Below are 21,311 nucleotides of genomic sequence, written 5' to 3' on the forward strand. Positions count from 1 at the left end.
ACGCCGCACCAGGTACTCATTTGAGGCTGAGTGAACCTAGGGGATGCCCTGGACCGGTTCAGATAATCGTCACTGGTGTTGGTGGCCATGAGCGGGAATTGAACTCGGGTCGCCGGGTTCGTAGTACAGCGCACACACAAAAAGACACACACACACACATGCCATGCAAATGCACGCAAAAACAGCTGCCGGTTATCACTAAGTGGGAGTGACAGTTCCATAACGCCTGTGCGCTTGTGCCAAGTTATAATTACGAACGGCAAGTTACAGCCCCTTTGTCGTTCCACTGCTGGATGAAGACATCCCCACACTCTGTTGGTCACTGGGGGTGGATAATAAATAACCACATTGGTCAGTGTGGGTTGGGGAGGCGAGGGTGGCCAAGACAGATTCAGAGAGCACTCCATGTTGATGGTAGCCATGGCCAGGAATCGAACTCGGTGCACTATCCACTGCAACGTATGTACTGTATGTTGAACTTCTTTTGCACCGTACTTTGCCATCCACGTATAATCGGTGGTGCGGGGAGAAGGACAACAAACTGAACACCGCTCTATCCCGACATATGCGACGTACTAGTTATTAATGGAAAAACATTGATTCTTACATTCCTGCTTACATGCAAATAGCTTGACCCTACGGCTCAATATTCATCCGTGAATCAATGCAATTATGTAGCCGAGTTCATAGCACAGTGACCTAACCATGGTGCCACTGCTCCACCCTGTGCCATGTTAGGTAAACTTTAACGTAATTAATTTATTTGTACCCCAAGAGACCTGGCACAGAGAATATCGTTCTGAGAGAAGAGTCCAGCCTGGTATACAAGACACACAGATACCACACGCACAAAGGCATAGATCCCCCGTATAGCATTAACAGACTGTTGGGGCAAGTGCTGTTTGCGAGGACCTATGAAGGCCGGCACGGCGTAACGAGGGGGTGGGTGGCCAGCACCACGCCCGGCCGCCTTTGTCTCCCCAGTGGCGATGCTTTTACACACCACACCAGGTACTCATTTGAGGCTGAGTCGACCCAGAACAAGTTCAGACAATCGTCACTGGCATTGGCCGTGAGCGGGAATCGAACTCGGGGTCGCCGAGTTTGTAGCGCAACGGGTTGACCGCTATGCCACCGCTCCCCACAACGCACACACACACAGACACCAAATGCAGACATGCTCGCACACACACACACACACCACGGGCGAAGCTAGTTGAGTCCAACTATGGGAACAGCGTGGCCTGTTTGTGCCCGGAGTGGGCTCATTCCCAGCAGGGTGCATGTGCCTTTGACTCTTGGGGGTCAGCTCTCAAGAGGAAACCAGATTGCACTGACACTGCGATTGCTCTCACTTTCGAGTTCCTTCTCTCTCTCTCTTCTCTCTGGGTTCCCGCCCGAGGAGCGAGATCAGAGCGGCGAGCCGTGCCGATGACAGAGACAAGGGGCGTCTGTTGGAGCCTGAAAAACAACGGCCATTTATATAGGCACGCAAGTACGCAACGTTTTCGGGAGCGTTGCGTCTGAAAAAAGTATTTAGGGCGTTCCCAACTCGTGAACTCAAGGGCCCTGTCGAGGTCCAAGCGTCATGTGAATCGAAATTCTCCCTTTTGGAATTTTCAAAGTAACGCAAGCTGAAGACATTTATCTGCGTATTTCCCCCCTAACTAACATGTACTATACAGTAGAACCCTTCTGGACGACTAATCACTTAACGACTAATCGCTTAACAACAGGCCTCCATAGAGCCCAATGTGTTCGCTTACCGACCATTCCTCTGTTAACGACGGGCAGATGTAGGTACAGTGAATATGCATTAATGCATCGATTAACAATGTTTCTATTTATAATATGTTTTTTTAATAATGTCGTTAGTATCTTTATGCATTAATATCCATTGTTTAAATCTTACAAAGTAAGTATTTTTTGGTTTGAAAAAGGGTAACGTCCAATGCTATCAGAACGAATTAAGCCTTGAATGTGTATGTCCTATACTCGCCTAACGACCAAATCGCTTCACGGCCAGTTTCGTGGAAGCAATTACTGTCGTTGAGAGGGGTGGGTCTACTTATTTCGTCAATGCCCTTTTGGAAATAACTGCACTCTGTGTGGTGCTGATACCATTATTTAACACTTTGAAAGTGTTTTAAATAGTCAAAATCATATGTTTTAAGCATGCAAAGTAAAGAACTGAAAGTACGTATGTTGAACTTCTTTCACACCGTACGTAGCCAACCGTGCTCATCGGATGTGCGGGGGAAGGACAACGAACTAAACACAACAAGCAGTAACGGCATTCTGATTAAACACACAAAATTAAGTGAAAATGGATCACTTGTCGAGTAATACCCCGGTTTACGTGCGTGGATGCGTTCCTGAAAGGTGCGACGATGACGAATATCGAAATGATGTCAATCCAAAGAGGCTGAGAGGCGACGGATAACGAGGAAGGACGGACGACGATGCTGTCAGCGACGTGAGCGTGGGGGTCGAGGCGACGCACATCAGGTGACGGTGTTAATAGCAAAGTGACGGCGAATTTGCGAAATGGCGTAAAAGGGGGATAACGCAAATCGGGGGTATTACTGTATCTGCATTTGGTAATCTGATTTCACAATACATTACTCACCAGCGCTGCCCGCGCACGCACACACAATATAAACGCATCATTCATTCGCACAGAATGTTAATGAGACAGCCGTTTAAAACTGCGTCGCTGAAACGCTGGCAACGTATTCCTTACAGACTCGCAGCCCTTTGAAACCGAAAAGCTCGAGTGACCTTCAACAGCGCGATACCAGAAGCTTTCAAAACAATCACGGCTGAGATGGCGGAGAGCACCTGGGACTCTCTCGCAGACCTCAATGTGTGCGACGTGCCGACGTGTCACGGCCGCCACGTGCAGGTCGACAGGGAATGAGGCTCGTTCGATCAAATATTCACGCTTCCTATGCGTGTCTGTGTGGGGAGCGGTGGCGCAGCGGTTAGCGCGCTGCAGCGCTTGCGAACCCGGCGACCCGAGTTCGATTCCCGCCGACGGCCAGCAATAACGGCGGCGATTATCTGAAGCGGTGCTGGGCTTCCCCTATGTCGACTCAGCCTCAAATGAGTACCTGGTGCGGTGTGTAAACATCGCCACTGGAGAGACATAGGCGGCCGGGCGTGGTGCTGGTCACCCACCGCTTCGTGTGCCACAGTGCCGGCCTTCACAGGTAAACACTAACGGCACTTGCCCCAGAACTCTGTTGAGGCTAGACGGGGGATCTTTGTCTTTGTTTCGACCCAGCTCAAAGTTCCGTCCGATTATACGTATTTGTGTGTGTATATACACGCACACACATCTGTATTCATTCACTTTTTCTGACGCATGGTACACATCCAACAATACACGTGCTGCTCGAAGTGACAGGGTCGTACACGACGCCAATCACTGGCTGCTCTTTTCTTTACATAAACACAAGATGGGCGGGGAGAGGACGGGGGGGGGGTCATTTTAATTATTTATTAAGGGATGATGCCTTTATGGACAACTTGTATGATGCTCTCGCAAGGCCATGCTGTTTCAGATATATTTCAGAACAATGGACTCAAAGTTAGAGGATTGTCATTTCAATTCCAAGTCATGGACAAGCTAAGCCCACGATTCTCCCTTGCCGATTAAATGTTATCACTCGAGCAGAGACTTACACGTGGATGCCCTTTTGGATAGACTGGCCTCTGCCATGCTAATGTGGAGTGTATACCACTGGCTTCTTTGAACTGGGGGACACGTTTTCTTGATATCGGCGCAGGATATCAGTGGTATAATCTGCAACGTTGAACCCAGCATATCCATCTCCAGTATCATCTCATCTCACCCGACCATCCGAACCCACTTCTCTCCTACCTGCCGAGAGCCCCCTATTATTCAATTTTAAAACAAAAAACAAGGCCGACGAACAATGCGATTATCAGATGGCACCTGAGCAGGTGGCCTGCCGTTTTACCATTCGTCCAAAGTCCACACGGCCTCATTAGAGCGGTGGGGGGGGGGGGGCTACATGGGCAGATGGTATCCCGCAGGGCAGCACCGGCGTAAGTGCGGCAAACCGAAGCCTCCGGCATTAATGAGCGCTCGAGCCACGAAAAGGCCAACAACGAGTCCACCGCCGAGCATTGCCGTGTGCGGGACACGGCGACAGACGCGCCTCGCCGCAGCCGCCGCTGCCTCGGGCGGCGCTTGTCCGTGGGTCGGCGAGCGACGTGGTGCTCACCCGCGCTCCGTCCAGGTCAGGGGTCGGCAACCGATATAAGAAGAAGAGCCACTTTTGTTTTTCGAATTCGGCAAAAACAAAAAACAAACTAAAATCTCCATGTTTCAAGAGCCGCAATTGCATGCGAACCCGAGATGGCGGTCCCTTAATAAACGACGTCACGAAAGCGGCTCCAGGTCAAGTCGACGTTGTCTCCGTTGTGTAAATGAGCAAACGCGCGACGCGACGCTCCTCCGCTGGCACCCTTTAACCCGGGCGTGGATATATTCCACTTTTCCACGACGCGGGGCAGTGTCTACACGTGACACCCATTGTTGACTTTCACCGACAAAGCGGTACACGTTTTATTCACCCCGGAGAGAGATGATGCGCGTGCAAATGATGAAGCCACTTTGTTGAGCTGTCATTTGTGGCCAGGTCGCTTTTGAAAAATAAGTGAATACCTCAGTGGGCTTTGCCCGGTAGGATGGGGATGGTTTAGTTGTATTTGTGTGTTTGGGTGATTTGTTTACCTTTATTCTACTTTACACTCCTATTACGTTCTAACCCGTCCCGACTGGACATCTGTGAAAAAGAGCTTTATAGCTCATCGGATTCCTCCAGTATAAATACATATTCTGATCCTGATTCACAATCAGTCTGATTGCTTGGGCGTTTTACGTAAGTAACGTTTCCCATGCAGCGTTCGATACATTTTACGACTGACACGATCGGACTTCATCCTTAACTACTCACGTAAGGTTGTTATTTATTCAGTTCGCCCTGTGCCAGTGCGGTGCTGACACCGCACTGGCACAGGGCGAACTGAATAACAGCACAACATTGAAGAAGGCTCCGCGTAGCCTCGTCTGAAGGCAAAGGCTGCTGCGATCCATCACACCGACGACCCTTTTGCTGGTACAGGAACCGCAATCGTCTTGAGATTTGTTGTGTGTGCATCGATGCTTCCCAACCCGTAAGTGAGCGGTGTGGTGAAGTACAGTCAAATGGCCCCATTGAGCCACAACGGCTTCGATAGTGCCTCATCCAGCAGAGGGCCGTACATGCACAATTGTTTTTGCTAATCATCGCCACCTATAATATATAATATAAAAACATTCCTAAAAAGTAATGAACCGACACACGGTAAGCAACGGTAATCTAATTACACGTTCACAATGCAGCAACAGCATACGGCTTTAGCGTTATTTGACTTTGTTAATCCGACTGTACGGCAATAGTCTGAGCACAGCTGCCCGTCAGCGTCGCAAGCGGTCCCCCCACCGGGCAAATTATGGCCAACTGTTCGTTCCCTGGGCTGGTGGTGGTTGGTGGTGGTGGTAGGTGGTGGTGGTGGCTGCTGGTGGTGGTGGTTGGTGGTGGTGGTTGGTGGTTGGTGGTGGTGGTGGTGGTGGTGGTGGTTGGTGGTGGTGGTGGTGGTGGTTGGTGGTGGTTGGTGGTGGTGGTTGGTGGTGGTGGTTGGTGGTGGTGGTGGTTGGTGGTGGTGGTGGTGGTGGGTGGTGGTGGTTGGTAGTGGTGGTTGGTGGTGGTGGTTGGTGGTGGTGGTGGTTGTTGGTGGTGGTGGTGGTGGTTGGTGGTGGTGGTTGGTGGTGGTGGTGGTTGGTGGTGGTGGCTGCTGGTGGTGGTGGTTGGTGGTGGTGGTGGTGGTTGGTGGTGGTGGTGGTTGGTGGTTGGTGGTGGTGGCTGCTGGTGGTGGTGGTGGTTGGTGGTGGTGGTTGGTGGTGGTGGTTGGTGGTGGTTGGTGGTGGTGGTGGTTAGTGGTGGTGGTGGTTGGTGGTGGTTGGTGGTGGTGGACTTCTTTCCGCGTGCAAAAATGACAGCGGCCCCGGAGGAGGAGGCTCACAAAGCCGAGCGGGGTGTGTGTGTTGGGTGTGAATCTGTGCTACCCATTGCTACAGTTCCCAGCGCAAGAGTGTTCATTCAAAGAGAGGCTAGGCACCCCATCCCACTTCAAAGGCTTGCCGGCTGCTGCTGCTGCTGTGGCCACAGCAGCCAAAAGCTCTGTGAGGTGGCTCACACACCCCACCCCCCACCTTATTCATCTGATGCAGGGAATCTAATCTCATCCCTATTTATTATGCTTCACAGGGAGGAGGAAGAGGAGGGAGGAGGAGGGGGAGGGAGAGAAAAAAGGCCTCACGCAGTTGTGGACTGACTAAAGGGGCCCGGCTAAATTAAACTACAAACGGCGACGGGAGGCGCGGGATTGCCTGGCTGGGCGGGCGAAGGGAAGATCTGGAGCACAAAGAAGAGACTTTAAAATAAGGGAGATGTAGTGAGAGTGAGAATGATGCAATCAAAATGTCTCCATCAGATTGTCAATGTGTAGGATAATGCGAAGGATTTTTTTTTTACCCACAAGCTCCGATGTCTGCCACAAGAGGTCAAAGTTCATCCGTGTACGAATTGGGTAGCGAGGTGGTTTGCTCATCTACTCAGGAGGCCCCCAGAGTCAATGACGGGATCCTCGTGATGGAGGCGATAGAAATGTGAGCAATCGCATTCGCACGAATGTGATGTAACCTCCGATTAGCACGGTTGGCTACATACGGTGTGAAAGAAGTTCAACATACATACCACAACGTGGTATTCATTTTACTGACCACCACAGGGATTTGATACTGAAATCTCTGAAGTGTGAGTGCAGCACTCCAGCTGCAACGCTGAACTGCCCCGCCATTGACGTGCAAGTGGCATCGCCAGAATGTTCAGAGACCCTTGCCGCTAAGTGACAACAACATCTGCACTGGTGTACGTCGAGTATCATCCCTTCCAGCTCAGGGAAAAATTTGTTTCGCCCTTTATGGGGAAGTCTACAGTGATCGACTCATGGGAAACATTGCCCTGCCATGGAAATAAGGAATTTACTCACAGACTCAAGGCCACCGCTGGAAATGAGCGCTGCTCCATTGCTCATTTAGCAATGAGAGTGGCGCGAACTTATAATCCTACATGAATGACCAAACACCGAATTGGCTCTCGTTAAGACCGAAACAGGAGGATGTATCCACAACTCTGGCTGTCGCCTGATGAGGCTGGTCGTCAATTACCGGCGAAACGTCGTTGTACTCGAATTGTAAATGTTGTGGGTTTACTCTCCAACACACCGGTGTGCTGAACTAGTGACGAATTGGCTCCGTCGGGTGGCGGCGGGTTTAACGACACATATATTTACGCGATCTAACCCCAATAAAACCTCTATTATGAATGGCCAAACATTACCAAATGTGGTTTCCTTGGAACCTAATTACCATCGGTATGTCCCAAACAACAACGTTGTTTGTTGGTTACTTTTAAACCGTCGAGATGTAAACATTGTCTGACAATAATGTAATTATTTAATCAACTTCAACTTACAAATGCTCCACGAGCATCCCTTAGTCTTTCAATCACAAGAGTCTTGAATAACTGCTCTGTTCCACAAGTTGCTGGCTTTTCCCTTCTTCGGGAAGGGCATTTTTCACGTGAAACTGTAATAAATGACACTGGAACATCATCGTAGTCTTTGTACAGAACGGCAGGTTTCCTTTATAGATAAAATATTTCAAACGGCTTTGATCTCCTTTCAAATGAAAATGAACCTTAGGAGAACAAAAAACAGGACAACAGAGAATGTTTATTTATGGATTTATGGTATTTTCTTTCTCGCTTTTCATGCCTTCCAATAAAAAATGTAACTCTGGGAAAACTGATGTGCACCTACACGGGCATTGTTTTCGACGCTCGGGCGCGGCTCGAAAAATGTGTTAGCAATTTTTTCTCCTACTTCATCATTTTTTTTGCCTCCAACCCCCACATTTCTCCCCCCCCCCCCACACTCCTCCACTACTGCACCCCCCCCCCCCCCCACCGTCTCTCCGATCCGCTCTGCTTTCAAGCTGTTCAACTGTGTTTTCTTTGGAGCTACAACAGAAGACGCCAGATTCAAAACAGAACGGCTGGGATTTTGGCACCGGGAGATCAAAAGATTCAGGCCACGTGTGCAAGGGGGGAGGGGGCAAACTCGCAAAAATGCACGTTTCACATTTTAAGCCCGCGAACTTCATTGCACATGCACTGCTCATGCTATGTTATTCATTTAAAAAGCACCCCCCCCCCATCTGTGTGATCTCGCTTAAGTGAGCCTGGCAGCGCCGAGTGAGCGCTCCGAGCCGAGAACGCAATGTTAATCAGAGTCGACCCCGGCTCTCTCTCTCTTTTTTTTAATGAAAACAAAGGCGGCCGTTAATATGTCTTTCCTTTTGTCACTTGCTTCACCTCCAAAGTGCCTTGCCGCCTAAGCCGCGAGCCTCACATCGTCACGTCAATACGGAGCGCCGCCACCCCCCCCTGTCCCCCGGAAGATGACACTACAGAACGACTTGTTGAGTGTCTTCAAGTAGGCCTCTCTCTCTCTCTCTCACCAACAACAACAGATGGTTGCCCCTCTTCATCTTCCGTAGAGGGGAGGTAGGTGGGGGCGGGGTTTCTCTGCGCATCGGCCATTGTAAATGCTCGCACATTTGACATAGGCGAAATAAAGTGATAAACCAAACTTGTGAAGGAGGGGAGGGGAGGGGAAGGGAGGGGGGTGTTTGCAGTCATTGTTGACTGGGCTCAGACCATCAAACTCGCGATTCTTAAGAATGTGGCTTAATCACGGGTGGCTGCCCAGATTTAAACCCAAAATCTCAGTGGCTCTGTCTGGCTCAGTGCTCTGACGTGGCTTTTATGAGCCCCCTGAGGTCATTCAGCCACCATAAAAAACTGAATTTGAAAGCAAAGACATCGAGCATTTGTTTTGTATGCAGACATGATGATTTTAAGGTGAAAACAGCAGATGGCCAACTTCATCAGCAGCTTCACAACCATTATGGTCACGCATGAACCAGGATTCCCCATTTAACCTTATAGCTACGGCGATGGACGAGAGGTGAAAACCAGAGTACTTACTGAAGGCCGAGTTGACCTAGGGGAAGCCCATGACACGTCCAGATACCACCTGCCACTGATGTGCATGGACAGGAATCAAACCCTGGTCGCTGTTATTGTGGAACCACAACTCCCACAGTATGACAGAGATACACAAGACAAAGATACACAGGTGCCCCGTGTAGACTTCTGCCAGACCGTCCGGGCAAGTGCTCTAAGTGAGCAGCTATGAAGGCCAGAGCGTCGCACGAGGGGGTGGTGTGGCGAGCACCACACCCAATCACCTTTTGTTTCCCCAGTGTTGGTGGTGTTTACACACAGCACCAGGTACCCCATTTAAGCCTTGGGTCCATCGAAGGGAAGGCCAGTACCAGTTGAGATGCTCACCGCTGATGTTGGCCGTTAGCAGGAATTAAATTTGGGTTTAAGCACTGCACTAACCTCTCCACTACCACTCCCCACATACACACACAACAAAGGGAAAGATCCCCCGTGTAGCCTGTAACAGTCTGTAGGGGCAAGTGCACCTATGAAGGCCGGCACTGTGGCACACGAGGGGGTGGGTGGCCAACACCACGCTCGGCCGCCTTTGTCTCCCCCAGTGGCAATGTTTACAAATCGCACCAGGTTCTCGTTTGAGGCTGAGTCGACCTAGGGGAGGCCCAGCACCGGTTCAGATCATCGTCACCGGTGTTGGCCGTGAGCGCAACATCGAACTCGGTCACCAGGTTCGGAGCGCAGCGCTCTAACTGCTACACTACCGCTACACAGACACACACAGAGACGCAAACACGCGCTCCCATACACGCATGCACGCACGTGCGTCCAGGCAGCATTCCCGTGATAGAAGCTCATTCTTGTTGAATCCAGCTCCGGATTCCACCGAGGCACGAGATAGGGAGGGTGGACAGACACTGCAGTGTTGTGGGGGGACGGCAGACATTCCACACGCTGCTGATAGGAGAAATCGAGAGAAATTGACAAAGGCACCATCTGGATTCGCGTCGTTTTTTTTCCCTTTCTTTCATTGCTCGCGGAGGAAATGAGGACCTTGCACTGTCTACGAAAGGCAATGTTCACGTCAAAAGTCACGACCACAAGTCGAGTCAAAGTGAAATGTTTCCAATTCACCACTTTTACTATTTTCTGTGTTAGTCGAACACGTGATGTTTGGCTTGAGTAAAGAATTGTTTTTCTAAATTAACAAAAAATTAAATGTTTACCGCCTTTTTAAATACAAAAAACATCGACACCAGGACGTATACTCATACAGGATTGTGTTGCTTTTATTGGCAAGTGGGTGCACTAATTTCTCATAATTCTCGAAGGGTAACTCAGTGTTTAGGTGAAACAAGTATGGATTGGTAGTAGTGCTCATCTCCAGATGGTTGTCCTGAGGCAGGGGTGTAAATCCCACATTCCTATAGCACGGGCCAATCTCAATCTTCAGCACAACCAATAACGTGTGGTACGCATTTTAGCGACCCCAGGAATATGACGCTTTCATAGCACAACCCCAAAAAATCGCAAGCTGGATACTAATGGCTTATAAAGTTGCAAAATAAAGTACATGAATACAAAAGGAAATATATCACTGCCGAACACGTTCACGTGACCTTTACGATAAAAGATATAAGAAAAAATGGCCACGGGCTGGGATTTCTACAAAAAAAATTCGAGCATGCGAGGTCAGGGAAGGTCACAGAACAGATCCAACGGTCATGGAAAATAAAACCAGAAGATAAATAACAATGGCAGGAGCGGGAACAGGCAGTGTCCTCAGAGGGGAGAGGGAGACTACAAGAAAAGGGGGAAATGAAAGGGAATTATAGAGGTTTGTGTAAATATAATGCAGCTTCATTATGAAAGGCTCTCAATTAATTACTGGAGCATCACACTGACAGCCCAAAATGCTTCTGCGGCTGCACATGCTACGCTGCACAGGCACGCAGATGGATGCAACACACACAGCGCGCACGCACAATGGATGTATTGTGCACGGCACACACTCACACATTCAGACACACGCACACACACACACGGACTCGCAACATGCACAGCGATGTGGACGAAACACATGCACGCTTATGTGTAGACGGATGCAATTGTGTACACACACAAGGACACAAGAGACAAAAGCAAATATCCCCCGTATAGCCTTCACAGACTGTTGGGGCAAGTGCTGTTTGCGAGCACCTATGAAGGCAGGCACGGTACACGAGGGGGTGGGTGGCCAGCACCACGCCCGACCGCCTTTGTCTCCCCAGTAGTGATATTTACAAATGGCATCAGGTATTCACTTGAGGCTGAGTCGACCTAGGGGAGGCCCAGGACCAGTTCAGATAATCGTCACTGGTGGTGGCCGTGAGCGGGAATCGAACTCGGGTCGCCGGGTTCTTAGCGCAGTGCGCTAACTACTCATTGCCCTACCGGTCACACACACACGTGTACACACACACACACACGTGTGCATACACACACATACACAGAACACACAGACACGCGTGGCCGCGCAAACATCGCACACCAACGCACAAAACAAAGATCCCCGTATAGCCTTAACATACTGTTGGGGAAAGTGCTGTTAGCGGGAATCGAACTCGGGCGGTCGCCAGGTTCGGAGGGAAGCGTAAGCGCTGACCGCTACGCGGCCGCTCACCCCGGAATAAATGTACGCACGACCGTTTGACGGGTGAGAAAGCACGCAAGAGAGTGTCGGGTCTCAAGCATCACACGTGGCACACGAGTGCAGATGGTCATGACTACAGCACAGCGCCAGGTACTCATTTTAGAGTCAATGTTGGGGAGGTCCAAAAAAAGTGTGTTCACCAATTGGCACTTGTGATTAAGTGCAGGTTGTAAGCGCTCTACCCTCATAGCCACACTCACACACACAGACACCCAACCACAGACCCACACAGCCACACACACACAAACACCCAACCACAGACCCACACACACAGACACCCAACCACAGACCCACACAGCCACACACACACAAACACCCAACCACAGACCCACACACACAAACACCCAAGCACAAACCCACACAGCCACACACACACAAACACCCAACCACAGACCCACACACACAAACACCCAACCACAGACCCACACAGCCACACACACACAAACACCCAACCACAGACCCACACACACAAACACCCAAGCACAAACCCACACAGCCACACACACACAAACACCCAACCACAGACCCACACACACAAACACCCAAGCACAAACCCACACAGCCACACACACACAAACACCCAACCACAGACCCACACACACAAACACCCAACCACAGACCCACACAGCCACACACACACAAACACCCAACCACAGACCCACACACACAGACACCCAACCACAGACCCACACAGCCACACACACACAAACACCCAACCACAGACCCACACACACAGACACCCAACCACAGACCCACATAGCCACACACACACAAACACCCAACCACAGACCCACACACACAAACACCCAAGCACAAACCCACACAGCCACACACACACAACACCCAACCACAGACTCACACAACCACACAAACACCCAACCACAGACTCACACAACCACACAAACACCCAACCACAGACTCACACAACCACACACACACAAACACCCAAGCACAGACCCACACAGCCACACACACACACAAACACCCAAGCACAGACCCACACAGCCACACACACACACAAACACCCAAGCACAGACCCACACAGCCACACACACACACCCAACCACAGACTCACACAGCCACAAACACAGCCACACACAGACCCACACAGCCACAAACACAGCCACACACACAGACACACACACACAGACCCACGCACAAACAAACACCCGCAGACTCGCAAACGTGCGCACAACATCCACGTGCGAGCACGTGCGTCCTGCAGAGTGCCCGTGTTGGTTCTCGGGGTGGAGCACGCGCTTAAGATAGCATCCCCAACAACAGCTGCGGTGGTGGCGGGGGGCGGGGGGGCACCGGGGCTCGGCCTAATTGTCCGAGGTGAGAACACAAACAGAGATTGCGGCGCCACTTGCAAGAGAACAGAGAAGGGAGGGGGGCCCTGGGGAGGCGGGGGGGGGGTCCTGTCATTGAGTTGGAGGATGCGGACACTCTCTTGGCCTCGCTTTTTTCTGGGGGGGGGGGGGAGACACGGACGGGCGCTTATATCTGGCGCGGCATCTCAAAAATGCCGTGGGCAAAAAAAGGAGACCCCCCCCCCCACCCCACCGTGGTCTGCAAAGGGGTCGAAGGGAGCACGGAAGATTTACTGTTGTTTTGCACCGTCCGGGGGAACGGTGATCGCAGACACGTCGGCGTACACACGCACACACTCGCTCTTGCTCACAAGAGGGCAAGGCAGTGGTGTGCGTGTGTCTGCCCAGTGGGGAGCGGTGGTGTAGCGGCGAGCGCGCTGCGCTACGAGCCCGGCGTCGCCGAGTTCGATTCCCGCTCACGGCACAACACCGGCGACGATTATTTAAACCGGTCCTGGGGTCCTCCGCCTAGGTCGACTCAGCCTCAAACGAGTACATGGTGCTGCGGTGTGCAATCATCGCCACTCGAGGAGACAAAGGCTGCCGAGCGTGGTTGCTGGCCACCCCACCCCCTCGCGCGCTGTGCCAGCCTTCATAGGTGCTCGCTAACATCACTTGCCCCAACAGTCTGTTAAGGCTATACGGGGGAACCTTTGTATTTGTCTTTGCCGCTTTCAGGACTCCGGTCTGCCCACTGCTCATGAACTGCCCAACGACACCTTGACATGTAGAGGAGCGCAGAGCTTGAGCAATTTCTGTTGGCGTCGGCTCACAGCGTGGCCGCTTACCCCCCCAAACCCCCTCGTTCTGTGCTTCCTCCTTGCGCATCACCGAGTCGTCATTTATCTCTCTCTCTCGTCGAGAGCGAGCGGAGAGTGTGCTGCAAGTTACGATTCAAACGCATTATTGTTATCGTCGCATCACTGCCATGCAAGTGGTATTCGAAGACGTTCTGGGCTTTCCCGAGGTGGACTTGGCCTCAGATGTGTATCTGGCACAGTGTGGACACATTGGCACTGAGCCGGGGCAGGTGGGGGTGGAAGGGGCAAAGGTGGCCCAGTTGTGGTCCAAGACGCAATTCCACCACCACCTTCTGTGCCGTGCCAGCTTCATTTAAATAGGCGGCTGCTAAAAAAACGTCGTCCCCCGTACAGTCTGCAAGGGTAGATGGGGGATCTTTGTGGTGTCACGTGCATACTGTGTGCACATGTATCCACCTTCATGTGCACATGCACTTTAATGCTATTTGTCCTCAGTTGTGTTTTAAAACTAATTTGTTTTTGTGTGTTTTCCGTTTGTTGTCCTTTTCCCGCACCTCTATGGAATTATAACTTATACTCCATAGTTATACGCAAATTATCCGCATCCGTAGCATCTCTCTCACGTAAAAACACGAACAGTTACATCTTTTTACTCGTTACACACTCGCACAAAATACAAAGGTGCCCCATTCATCCTCAAGGACTGCAGCAGGCGGCAAGTACTGCTCGTGAGGGCCTATTAAGTTCGTTGGGCAGTGTGGCCAGCTTCAAGCCTGACCGCCTTTGTCTCGCCACTGCTGATATTCACACGCCGCATCGGGTGCTCGATTAAGGCCGAGTCGACCTAGGGGAGGCCCACAACCGGTTGAGATCATCGCCAGTGGCCGTTGGCCGCGCGCGTGGGACTAGAACTCCGTGACGCAGCGCGCACACGCACACGCACGCACACTCACACACACACACGTGCACACACACACACGCACACACACACACGCACACACACACATATATACACACACACGCACACACGCACACATATACACACACATACGCACACACACACGCGCACACACGCACACACACACGCGCACACACACATACACACACATACACACACACACGCGCACACACGCACACACACACGCGCACACACACATACACACACACACATACACACACACGCGCACACACGCACACACACACGCGCACACACACATACACACACACATACACACACACACGCGCACACACACACGCGCACACGCGCATTTAAGCGGCACACACACTGCGGAGCAGGGAGCGAGGCTGCCTGCCTGCCTCCATGGCTGGTATTTTAATTATAGGCAGAAGCTGCCTCTACCATCTGTAACCCAATGCTGCCGGGCTGTGAGAGCCTTACCCGACAACCCCTTGCCGTGGCCCCAGTGCCCAAGGCTCCTCTCTCTCTCTCTCCATACCCAAGTCTTTGTCTCTGTCAGAATCTTTTCCTCTTTCTTCTTTTCCCTCCACACTTCATAATTCTGCCATTATCTCATATTTGCATGTTTCATTTCCCCCCCCCCCCTTTATCACCGACATCCATTCTTCTCCACCCCCCCCACCGTCCTTTTTTCATGAATCACTTTTTGTTCCAAACTTTCAAAAAGATTAAACGTCCCCCCCCACCCCCACCTCTCTTTCCTTTGGCCCATTCATTTGTTGGTTTATTGTAAGCAATGCCCACTTCTTTTGGTCGCCGTTGCTGTTGTGCGACATTTTGAAACGGCGTCTTTGCGCATTTATAAACATCGCCGCTGATCGCAATCGCGAAGCCGCTGGATGATTGTCTGCCGCGGCCTTTCATACCGAACTGCGCGCGCAAATTATCCGGCCGACTGACTCTGTGGTCTCAAAGCCGGACTCGCAATCAGAAAGGGCACGGGGGTTCAAAGCCCGGTCAGGGCGGGCTCAGAATCCCCGTCTCATCACGGTGGACATAATTGTGAGATGTCAACGCAGGGTTGCGCTATGGAGAGCCACAGATCCCAGCATGGAAATGTGGAATTTGCAACAACTGCCACTGAAGGAGATGACCAAGGCCCCATAATGCCTTGGGTCAGAAAACATTGACTCTTATTTTTTTACGTATATATTAATTGATTTTCTGTACTATTCGATAAAGCTCACGAAAAGTGGTCTAACTATAATTCCGTATATATTCTCAAAGTAGAAATTTGAAAAATACTGTCTATCCAGAATTATATGGCAGAGGCATTCCGCAAGTAAAAGAAAAACAATATTCGAATTTATTTCTATCTTTACATACAGAGAATATGCACACATGCATACACAAAGACTCACTGACATGTACAAAAAAGAGAGATATTTCCCATATTGTGTTCTCGACTGTTGGAGCAAGTGCTGTTAGCAAGCAACCAGCTGCTATGGCCAGCATGTCACGCGAGGGGTAGTGTGGGCATTCGATAAAACAACACTAAACTATTTCTTATTTTACCAGGTTTAGTAAAGCAACCTGGCCACAAATAATAGCTCAGACGAAGTGGCTTATCACCAAATGCTCTAAACGCATGTTTCTAAATGTGGAGGGAAAAACTGGAGAACCCGGAGGAAAATCCACGCGACCACGGGGAGAAACATGCAAACTCCAAATATACAGTCGTCAGGGTTGGGATCGAACCGTCGACCTCCTGCATACCAGGCGAGGCGAATAACATCTCGCCACCATGGCGAAAAGGCCAAGCTGTCTTATTCAAGGCTCAGAACGGGACCAGGCACCACGTGCCACGAACGTTGTGTCCAGCTTGGAATTAAAGTCAGCTTATGGGCCGAGTTCTTAGCGTATCGTGCGTCTAACCACTGCAGACGCACTCACCACACTGCAAAGACAAAGATGCCCCCATATAGTCTGAACAGACTTTTGGGGCAAGTGCTCTTAGTGAGCACCTACGAAGGCCGGCACGGTGCACGAGAAGGTGGGTGACCGGCACCACACCCGACCGCCTTTGTCTCCCCAGTGGCATTGTTTACACACTGCACCAGGTACTCATTGAAGATTGAGTCGACCTAGGGGAGGCCCAGGACGGATTCTCGTGATCGCCGCTGGTGTTTGGTGACCGCGAGCGGCAATGCAGCTCGGGCCGCCGGGTGGTTAACCGCTCGCGCTGACCGCCACCCCAGCAAACCGCACACGACGCGCGTGCGACGTAGCGCGCAGGCCACGAGGGGAAAACGCGCCCTTCAGCGGGAGGTGGCGCGACCCGGCCACCAGCGGCCGGATTAAAACGGGGGGGGGGGTGTGTGGGGGGGGGTCCACGGGGTTGTGGTGGGAGCCGGCGAGGACGGCCGCTGGGGGGAAAATCCGTACCAGGTGTGCGCGCCGCGGCCTCCGGGGGGCCCCGAGCTGCAAAGACAATAAAAGCGGCACGGCTGGGCCAGGGGGCCTCGGGCCCTGCCTTTAATTTACGGGAGCAAGAAAATAAATGAGAGACCCACGGTGCGGTGGTGACGTTGGTGGTGGTGGTGTTGGGAGGGGGGGGGCTGAGAATGGCTTTGGGGGGGGGGGGGTGTGGATCCTGAGGCTGATTGACTGCACACGTGCGTTCCAGCGCTAATGTTTTACTGGCAGCGCTGCGCGATGCCTGTCTTGTTTGGCAGTCGCCTTTGTGCTAAATCATTTTCCGCATCCGACGTTCCAGTTCGTCTGTCGGAATCATCGCCACCGCCGCCGCTATCGCCACCGTCATCTTCGACGTAAACTTTCCGTACGCGCTTCATATCAAGCACACCTTAATGCCGTGTACCACAAAACAAAGACGATACATTCCCGAATGTGATCACTTCAAAGAGAAACATACTCCTCCCACACTCGCTTCGTCTTCACTTGTTTTGACACTCCGCGTCAGTCGCTGACGTACGGCTGAACTTCTCTCGCCGATGTCTCAGCGAGGTTGTGCTCGGATCTAAAGTGCCACTGTGTCGCATGCGCTTGTTGACTCCGGCTCGGTCTGTGAGAGGGACCTCAAGTCTCAATGAACGATTGCCTAACTCTCACTCTGAACGGCTGTGAGTTCAAAAGCCCAAACTGGGGTTCAACTCGCTCTGTCAAATCCGTGGGGTTTTGTTGAAAAATCCGCGCGGGATTTCCGTCACGAGCTCTAGAGCCACGGACGCGCTCAAAGAGCACATTGCGAGTTGTTAGCTCGCGAGCAAAGTTGTGACTAAACGTGTGGCCAAATGTACGAGACCGTTCACCCCATCACGGAAGAAAGGCACGCACAAGCTCGTTTATCTGTTGCGAATGGTCGATTTAATTTATTGTTACGCATGATCGGATGCTTGTGTTGCCAAAAATTGTTTACTTAGAAGCAGTTTAAAACTGCACGAATAGAACTCCTCCCCTCGATATTCTTAGAAGTATTGCTCCCCGGGTGTTTATCCTGTCAAAAGTGCTGGCATTGAAGCTTCAGAATGCCCACATTTTCACACTTATCGCCTAAAATCTCGCATCCCACCACCCCCCACCGCCGCTTGTGGTCATGTGATGAAGCTACTGACGATGCGACTTTAGAAAGGAAACAGATTTGTAAAACTGATCAACAGTTGTGTGCGCGCCCCAGAGGGGGGGGGGAGGGGTGGGGGTCCATCCCGACTGTGTTTCTTTGATTCACCAAAACCACGTCCTGTGTTGGAACTTAGGTTATCAGGCGAAGCGATTCGATGGCCACCGTTGACAGGGCCGCAACAACAACAACAAACCCACCCCCACCCCCGCAACAACAAACCCACCCACCGCAACAAAATCTAATTTGGTTTGTCACTGAATTTGGCTCGGAGAATGCCGTATCAGTCAATTGGACGTGCGATGAACACTCTTCGCAGGGCATGTACAAGATGTGCCTACGCCGTTGGTTTAGAGGCCCTTGCGGTGGCTTCAGGAATAGTACTGTGGCAGCAACTTTTGGGACCATTCTCGCACACAGGGTGGTGCGCTGCTCACTGCAAGAGTGATAAAAACAATTATAATCTCATGACAAAGCACCAAGAACGTAATTGGAATAAAACATGAAAATATTCCACTTACTTTATAAGTAAACATTTCCTTGCCACTTATTGTTATCCCATCTTCCCTTTTTAGGGTCTCTGAACTCGGTATCGCTTTGTGGGAACTCTAAACTAAACTATTTTTTTAATTTTACCAGATAAGGCTCACTGAGATATCGAGCCCTTTTTCAGAAGCGACCTGGCCACAAATAATAGCTCAACAAAGTGGCTTATCATGGCTATAACTCATTCCACATTAATTCAATCCATTCAAAATCATTTACTGTAATAAATTTCGCTTTTACTTTAGTCACGCATCACAAATTCGCCCATTGCTTCCTCTCATCTATTTGATTCACCTCACCTCCACCATTGCATTCATATTATTATCTGTAAAGCGCCTTGGTTAACGTGCTATAGAAATCACGTTAAGATAAGATAAGATCGCGTGGAAATGTATCGTATCCAAATACAATAAACAGCACGTTTCTCAACGTGGAGGGTAAAACCGGAGGACTCGGATACAAATCCACGCAATCACGGGGGGGAGAACGTGCGAACTACAAACACACAGCAGGCGTCAAGGTTGAGATCGAAACCACAACCTCCCGCATACCGGGCGAAGTAGTCAACATCCCACCACCGCGGCACAGAAGCGATGGTTGTCCTGGGAAGAGATGTGTCCCCGCCATGGCAGTGTGACATTTCCACGGCACACTCGGGGCCGGTAAACGGAGATGAGCTGCGCCCCAATGCTGTATGGGTACGAGGATGCCGTGACCCGCGACCACTGACCCCTCTGACTTTTGACTTCCATAGCCACGTGTGACCTGTGCACTGCACTGTAAATGCTTTCCAGTTTGAGGCAGGCAAAACCTGATTCTGAACTGCCGTGGGATTGAAAATGCGTCACACATTTGTACACTTTTTCGTTGTTGTCGTTGTTGTTGTTGAAAACAACAGCTTTGATTTGTTTGCGGTGCACAGGGTGAGCTTGCACGGATTTACCCAACATTCTTTGCGGTCTTAATGCGGCAGGGATGATGGTTTGTTACGCAAACTTGAGGACCAGTTTTGACTGGGTGCACTGAAGCAGAGCAGGCTGATCGAAGACATCGCCGCTGTTATGCACTCCCTAAAATTACACACTCCCAGAAGGCCGCTGGGCTGATGGGTTGTGTAAGAAATAGTTTACGTTTTGACTCAGGGAGACAGATATATTAAGGAGACACATTGACTGCCTATTTAGCCGCTGTTAGGAATGTGTCTTTTAAAAGTAACGTTTAGTTTTGGTTACTTTTAAAAGTTACTTTTAGTCTTTATTTGATAACTAATTACTCGGAGTATTGAAAAATACTGTTACATTGTTATACGTTTTAGTTTTTTTTGCAAAATCTGCTTATTGAGATCATTTACTTGTGCGATGACATTCTTTGTCAACATATACGCATGGAGGTTGATTTAGGAGTGACAGTACCGTGGCACGCTCGTAAGCTCTGCGTGGCGGTCCGTGTGGACTCGCGGCCGTTATCCTCACATTAACTCCACATGCCGACGTGATCATTTCCCCCCTTGTGAATTGTTTTGGAATCATTGTTGCGTTCTTATAAAAAAAAATTAAAATACGGGAACGAAACGGCAGCCAAAGGGGGGAACGCACAAAGGTGGGTGTGCAACCACCGTGCGTGCGTACATTGAACTTCTTTCGCACCGTACGTAGACATCCGTGCTAATCTGAGGTGCGGTGATGGGCCGATGAGATCATCAGTAGTGAGACGGATCGTAACGCCTGTGGACCGTGACGGATGGCCGATGGTCATCATCAGCAGTGGAAAACCACGGCTGATGATGAACCATGTAATGCTTTACTTTCCGCACAGGTACAGGACATGTAATCGTGGAAATGGCGCTTATACTGTAATTTGTAGCGGTCCTGAGCCAATGATGGAAAAAAATGCCACATTCCCATGGTAGGGTGCATGCATATTCATTGGAATGCAACTATTGACTTCTCACAAAGTGATATGAATTTTAGTAGCCCTAGAAGGATGATAGGCTGGAACAACCTATGGCTGGGATTTGAAATTGCAGCTCTTCCAACTGGATGACAATATTGGATACACTGTGGGATATATATTAAGACACAGACAAAGATCCCCCATATCGCCTTGACAGATTTTTTTGAGCAAGTGTTGTTAGCGAGCATATATCAAGGCCGGAATGGCACACGAGGGGGTGGGTGGCCAGCACCACGCCCGAGTGGCGATGTTTACACACCGCACCA

At 50.7% G+C, this 21,311-nt stretch overlaps 1 protein-coding gene across 3 annotated transcripts in view; it reads right to left on the minus strand.

The window, feature by feature from the left end:
* Positions 1–21,311, minus strand: part of LOC133350809 (protein naked cuticle homolog 2-like) — a 105,562-nt gene that overhangs the window by 41,766 nt on the left and 42,485 nt on the right. The window contains exon 1 of one of the 3 annotated variants that reach the window (XM_061565561.1): positions 4,254–4,530. The exons of the other annotated variants lie outside the window; for them this stretch is intronic. Within the exon in view, the coding sequence (XP_061421545.1) occupies positions 4,254–4,376 (123 nt within the window). The 5' untranslated portion in view covers positions 4,377–4,530. Of the gene's footprint in view, positions 1–4,253; positions 4,531–21,311 lie in introns of those variants that run through there. 3 annotated transcript variants of the gene reach the window in all.

Source organism: Lethenteron reissneri, chromosome 35 (assembly GCF_015708825.2).
Source record: "Lethenteron reissneri isolate LAM-NWPU_2019-01 chromosome 35, ASM1570882v1, whole genome shotgun sequence".
In the NCBI taxonomy this organism is placed as follows: Eukaryota; Metazoa; Chordata; class Hyperoartia; order Petromyzontiformes; family Petromyzontidae; genus Lethenteron; species Lethenteron reissneri.